Source organism: Fulmarus glacialis, unplaced genomic scaffold, assembly GCF_000690835.1.
Source record: "Fulmarus glacialis isolate BGI_N327 unplaced genomic scaffold, ASM69083v1 scaffold38099, whole genome shotgun sequence".
NCBI lineage: Eukaryota > Metazoa > Chordata > Aves > Procellariiformes > Procellariidae > Fulmarus > Fulmarus glacialis.
The window spans coordinates 1-6,709 of NW_009235894.1; the positions used below are offsets into that span (position 1 = coordinate 1).

General features: G+C 40.5%; 1 protein-coding gene across 1 annotated transcript; it reads left to right on the forward strand.

Moving 5' to 3' along the window:
- Positions 1 to 4,337: 4,337 nt before the first annotated feature.
- LOC104082912 (TPR and ankyrin repeat-containing protein 1-like) lies at positions 4,338 to 6,028 on the forward strand (the record flags this gene model as incomplete). Its single annotated transcript, XM_009586190.1, has 3 exons — positions 4,338 to 4,478; positions 5,178 to 5,334; positions 5,913 to 6,028. Coding segments are annotated over 3 exons (414 nt in total), but the record flags the coding sequence as incomplete, so codon positions are not given.
- Positions 6,029 to 6,709: the final 681 nt, after the last annotated feature.

Sequence of the window (6,709 nt, forward strand, 5' to 3'; positions counted from 1 at the left end):
TGCATTTTTTGTTAATGTCTTGATTTTACAAGTAGTCTAATTGGCTTTCCAGCTGGGGAAGGAGTCACTGTTTTCTCTGAAGACGGTCGGTGTCATCATAGTACAAAACAGAGCTCATCGGTTTATGAATTAACGCCTCTTCCCTTAGTGCTGCATTTTCCTTCAAACTGGTGTTGCAATTTAAGGGAGAGCCTTGGGGTTCACACAACAGCGTGCACACACACACACACACTTCTGCTATGTGCCAAGACTACTGCACTAGCTTACAGCATATCCCTACCAGCTGCTCCCTGTTTAGGTCAGAGCAGTTAGTGGCGGGACACTCCATCACCCTCACATACCCTTTATCTTATAGCGGGGTGCTGGGTTCCAAAGAAAACACCTTAGACCCCCTGCTTTGCATCACCACTCTGTTCACAGTGCATTTTTTTTTGGTGTGCTAGCTCATAGACTTGAAATCATTTGTTAGCCCCAGACAAAATGAAACAGAATGATTTTTTTTTTTTTTTTTCTTTTTTAATTAAAAGCTTAGTAAAACAATTATGTTTAGAATCAAATAGTGTGTGTATATGTTTGGGGGGAATGGAGGGAGTGTGTTCTGTAGCCATCCACAGCTTAGCTCCAGAAAGCTCATTCTGGTCTAGCTCAGGAGTTGTCAGGAAACAACTCTCTATAACGGAGACCATCGCCCGTAGAATGGCCTCGGTTGAAGAAGGCTTTTTTCCTGGAGGTGTTTTGTTTTGTATTTTTTGTGTACTTCCTTTTCCTCATTAGTGGTTCTCCAGGGAGCTCAGACCCTGCCCCTCCAGGGTTTCCTGGAACTCCAGACCTGGCAGGGGTGAGGTTCTTGAGGCTCCTCTCAAAGAGCTGTCAACTGCAGAAGCCTCGCTGTTGTTGCTGGAGCATCACCAAGCCCCCGCCTCTCCGCCCCAGCCAGGCAGTAGGCAGCATCCTTACTGAACATGCCTGCAGAGACCCGAGAATGCCCACGACTGAGTTGCTCTGCAATTAAACATTCAGTGTGAACATCTCTGTTGCAGATGCCCTCTGCCTCTAGCCCTCAAAACAGTGTCTCAGATGTGGCTTTCAGCAGATGAAAACCACAGATGTATAATGGAAGACAGGGCAGCTTACTGGTGACTCTTCATAGAGGCTAGTAGACATTATGTGGTGAGGGTGGAAAGAAAGAGCTTGAGATGAATGACCTTGAATCTTGCTTACTGAGATTTGGGGACAGTATTATAGTGGCTGTCATGATAGATTTCTCAAAGTTGGTATGTTTTTGGTGATGTGACTTGTGCTCAGAAAAACAATGAAGTAATAGCAGAATCTGGAGTGGAGTGTGCTGAGCATTTTAACTCAGCTAGACTAATGCATGTCAGGCCAGGAGAACTGTTCCCGTATAATTCTTCCATTTTCCTGTGAGTCATGAGTAATTGAGTTGATTTGAGCAGTTAAACAAGCAGGCAAGAAAGCAGTTCACCCTGAGGTTTTCTAGTTTTGAAAAGCTGAATTTCTGAACTGTTGTAAATGCAGCAAATATGACTGTGTACTGTTTATAATTTGTTGGGTTTGCTTTTTATTAGCCTTGAAAATAAGGTTTGAAATGAGTCTTGTTTCTTGAAGCAGGTTTGAATGAAGACTCAAAAAGGGAAAACCCCCAAGCCCCCAAAACCCAGGAAGCTGTTGACCAAATTGATACCATGAGCTGGTTATCATTTTGTAACCCATGACAGGCTTAGGAGTGTTTTGACTGGGGATTTATTGCAATCTTAACTTCAAAATACATTTTGCAAGAAAACCTTCCTTCGTTTTTTCCCATTAAGAAGACAGTTAAACTGTATCAGGTTGCTTAAAGCTCTGAACTATATGTGTGTGTATGTATATATTAAAAAATAAAAGAGAGTGCTATTTCAGCCTTATTATTATTCAGCCTTTTCAGTTTGTGTCAGAAACTTGGCACTATGTAATCAGGTTTCCATTAAATACCAAAAAGGGGGAAAACATAACAACTTAAAATATACTCATGATTTTCTGGATTGTTAGTTTTGTGTGGGATCAGCAACCTGCAGAACAGTGTGATCAGGACCTGGCATTTTGTCATTTGTTACACAGCATGAGAGTGCACACCACTGATCTGCTGCCACACTTAACATATGTTTAAGTATGTTTGTGCACATTTATAGAAATTTCTCACATGTACATATGTCAGAGTCCAATATTCTCTGACCACTCTTTTTTAGATACTCCACGTGAATATTTTTTTGCTCATCTCTGAGCCTTCTTCCAAGGGGCGTGTGTCAGCCAGTGACATTCCAGTCCCTGGCTCAGACCAGCACTAGCGATTACTGGTGTTGTACAGTGAGCTTAATACATTAATCACATGAATGACCAGCCTTCTTGCCTGTGCAGAGTGAGGGTAAGAATATATGCCTGTATGGGATACCGGTGGGTCCACCTCCATGGCTTCAACCCTTTTGTTTTGACAATGGCCATGCCCACCCCCTCCCTCCCCCTACCCCCTGTCATGGTTTACAAAAGGGGTGATGACTGGCATGCCAAAGATGATGTGCCAAATGGCCCTCTTCTTAATCCACTGCCTTTTCCTGCCAAGGCGGATGATCTGGGCCCTGTTCAGAAAGCTGCCTCTTCAGCACACCAACCAAAGGACAGCACCCACTTGCCTCTGCTTGTATGGATCCTGTTTACTCCAAGTCTGCTTGGTGCTACAGGGACGAGGTAGCAGATGAGTTGTGGGCCAGCTGGCCTACAACTCACTGAGCCTGGCGGCTGCCCTCCCTGACCTACAGGCTTGGATCTACCCAACATGTCTTAGATAGCAGATTTTAGCATGACGGTTTGCAGCTCATGAGCGTTTTCCCACCACCATTTACCTTTCACCCTGCCCTGGGCTGGCAGGGAGCTGCCTGGCCCAGCAGACAGCACACCCCCACAGTGAGTCTGCCTGTTGCAGTATTGGGGTTTGTAGGAGAATCCTCTGCCCTAGGACTAAACCTTAAGCCTTGTCCATAGCGAGGGTAACCTGATTTGCTCCTTTTACCCATAGATGGGTTATCCATTGTAGGGGTGTGTCCTGGTTTGGGCTGGGATAGAGTTCATTTTCTTCCTAGTAGCTGGTATAGTGCTGTGTTTTGGATTTAGTATGAGAATAATGTTGATAACACACTGACGTTTTAGTTGTTGCTAAGTAGTGTTTACGTGAGTCAAGGACTTTTCAGCTTCCCATGCTTTGCCAAGTGCACAAGAAGCTGGGAGGGAGCATAGCCGGGACAGTGGACCCAAACTGACCAAAGGGGTATTCCATACCTTATGACGTCATGCTCAGTATATAAACTGGGGGGAGTTGGCTGGGGGGACAGCGATCACTGTTCGGGGACAGGCTGGGCATCGGTCAGCGGGTGATGAGCAATTGCGTTGTGCATCACTTATTTTGTATATTCTTTTATTATTATTACTATTTTCTCTTCCTTTGCCGTCCTATTAAACTGTCTTTATCTCAACCCATGGGTTTTACTTTTTTTTTCAGATTTTCTTCCCCATCCCTCTGGGGGTCAGGTGAGGGTGAGCGAGCGGCTGTGTGGTACTTAGTTGCCAACTGGGGTTAAACCACGATGGTGTATCTCCAGATTTAGCTGAAAATTTATAGTCCACCCAAGGAGGTTTTAATGTTTAATATCAAACTTACTTATTTACATTAGGCGTTACATGTGGTCTGGATTTAGATGAATAATACAGCAGTATCCTGAAATCACAAGACAAGCACAATATAACAATGGCAATATACAGCAAAATCACAATACAAACATGATTCCCATTAGCAGTCCCTATATACTCCACCATCATGATGCTGGGCATCCCCACTCCCCAGGAAGTAATACATAGCTTGAAGCCAGCTCAAGCCAGTTGCACTCTTCCAGGTTTGTTTTGTTTGTTGCTCAGTTTTTACACACTCTGGGCAGAGCCATGTATTCACTTCCCCCATGTTGGTCTGGCTGGCTCAGGAGGACATTACTCTCTATTAGCTATTTCAAAGAAAGTTGTTTATTCAACCTGATGACTGCCTGGTACGGTTGTATATCTCAAACAAAGGTTATCCTCCAATACCACTTGTATTGAGATGAAGTTCAGCTTTCTCGATGAAAATTGGTGGTCATTCTTTACATTCTTCCCTGAGATAATTTATTTTTCCCACCCATCTCCTGTGAGCCTTCTTCAGTTGTGGGGGTGTGTTGGTCAGTCACAACATATGACCTTATTTGCATATGTGGGCAGTATGATTGCTGCATACAAGTAACCTCATTCTCTTGATATTTTAGGCTAGTAAAGAATGGAAGATCATTTCTTCTTATACTCCTGATTCGGATGTGCAAGTAGGAAGCAAATTGCTAATCGAAATGCCTTTAGAGGATGCTACTGGTATGCAGAAAAGAACTCCTTTTAATATAGAGATGTACAAGGTGAGTTTTTCATAACATTGGGAATAGAAAGGATAAACTAGATTCTTAAATCTTAGAAGTAGGGAACTCTCTTCAAGAAATACTTTCATCCTGTAGTTCTGTGTTTATGAAGGTTGCTTTATCTTTTTGGTGGTTGTTCACATTTGTATAATACAATCTTGATTTTGAAAGATAAGAGGTTTTTTTGCAAATGTAATTTGGTAAGAGAATAAAAACTATGTGTAATAGACTTTTAAGTATATTTACAGAACAGCAGTGGTTAAAGCAAATAGCAAATCAGCTCGTCAATATTTATTATTACTTTAGTCTGGTTTCACATTGGTGTCACTACCTTAAAATTAAGGAAACTTCTTAGAATCTCGTGAGTCAGATATTTTCAGGGTTGTATGGTAAAAAATCAGTAATTACATGTGCAAGTGATTATAAGGAAAATGGGCTGTCACACCTGCAGCTGCTAGATTTGCTGTAGCAGTAGTTGCATGCAAATTAGCTGGACAATGGCTTATGTAAATGAAAAATCACGTATTTAATATTTAGACTTGCTTACTTAAAGATACTTTGTTATTTATTCATTCTGTATATATTCACTGTTTTCTTATAAGTGCAAAGTATGTTTCTTTCTAATAATTTAGCTCATCTGGCATTTCATTTCTTTTATTTTGGTGTATTGCTTTTTTTTTTTTTTTGGCTCTGCTTCAGATGCTGAATGGAGAACTGAAGCAATTGTATACTGCCATTACAAGAGCCAGGGTCAATCTTTGGATCTTCGATGAAGACAGTGATAAACGCGCTCCAGCTTTTAAGTATTTCATCGAAAAAGAATTTGTTCGGGTTGTCAAAGCAGATGAAAAGACAGGTAAAGTTATCCTAAAACTTTCTTAAAAGACTGTCAGACAGGACAGCCTGCTCATGCTTTCTTGCTTTTAGGCTGTGTAATAAAGGTTAAATTCCTTGGTCCCTCTAACAGTATGCATTGATAACTGCCCTTGCAAATTTCCACTGATTTCAGTGGGTCTTACTTCTTTTGGCTCTAAAGATCAGTTGTATATGTTAATACATAACTTCATTGCTAATTCATTAGTATAATTTTTCCTGCACAGTAATGAAGGCTGTTCACGGAAAACTATCCCAGCTAAAAAAGATTTATCAAATGAAAGAATTTGGTTTCTGTAAAGACAGTGGGTTTACTCAAAGTTTTGTCCAAAAACCAAGCATAATTTTAAAGGTCTTCCAAAACCAAACCCAACTTGTTGATTTTCAGTGCTGATTGAGAGGGATAAAATGTATTTAACTCATAGTTACCATTACTGATGTGAGCACAAATCATAAAGAGTTTGGAACATCGTGAGATGTTAATGCTTAGTTTTGGTACATGATAAATGGTTTCTGTTCTTTATCCATTCTAACATAAAATGATTACCCCTGACCTTCTAGACTTAGACGACAGCATGTTTGCTAAAACTTCAACTCCAGAAGAATGGATTGCACAGGGAGACTACTATGCTAAGCATCAGTTCTGGGAGGTAGGAGCATATGTTTATCTGAAATAAGGATTCTTGTCTATTCTGAAACCTTTTTTTTTCTTTGCATCTATAAAGTTATCTGTAAACCTTCAGTTGTTCTGTAGCAGTGTATCTTAGTTTGTGATTTGTAGTTGTGTAGGTGTCTACAGACTACTTGTAAACGACTTGCAAGAAGTGAGTAGGGAGAGCAAGCCTATTGTTTGTAATCTTAAATTCACTACCCAGAAATTTGCAGTCCAGTGAGAGGAAAAACATTTTAATACACACAAATGAAAGATGGTTGGAAAAAACAATTATTAGCAACAACTGGAATTGACTGGAATTTGTGCATCTAAATCACATGCTTGACAATATCCTTACACATTACTATAGGAAAACGAAAACATTTCTTGGAAGTATTTTGATTTGGGTGATGATCTCAGAGCCCTTTTATGGTTTTTTTGGATAGTAATTAGGGATGGATGCAAAACACACATTAAGGAACAGCATGTAAGAACCAAGGGAGCACTAAGAAAACTGCAGAAAGAGTAGCAAAATGATGGTTTTGTTCCCTTACTATTTAAAGAACATGGAGATTTTACAGTCTTTTATTTCCTAAATTGATATTTAGTACAATCCAGATATGGGATGATAGTTAATGGAATGGAAGCAAAACCCAGCTAGGACAATGACACAAATGAATTATTAGAATCATAGAATCATTAAGGT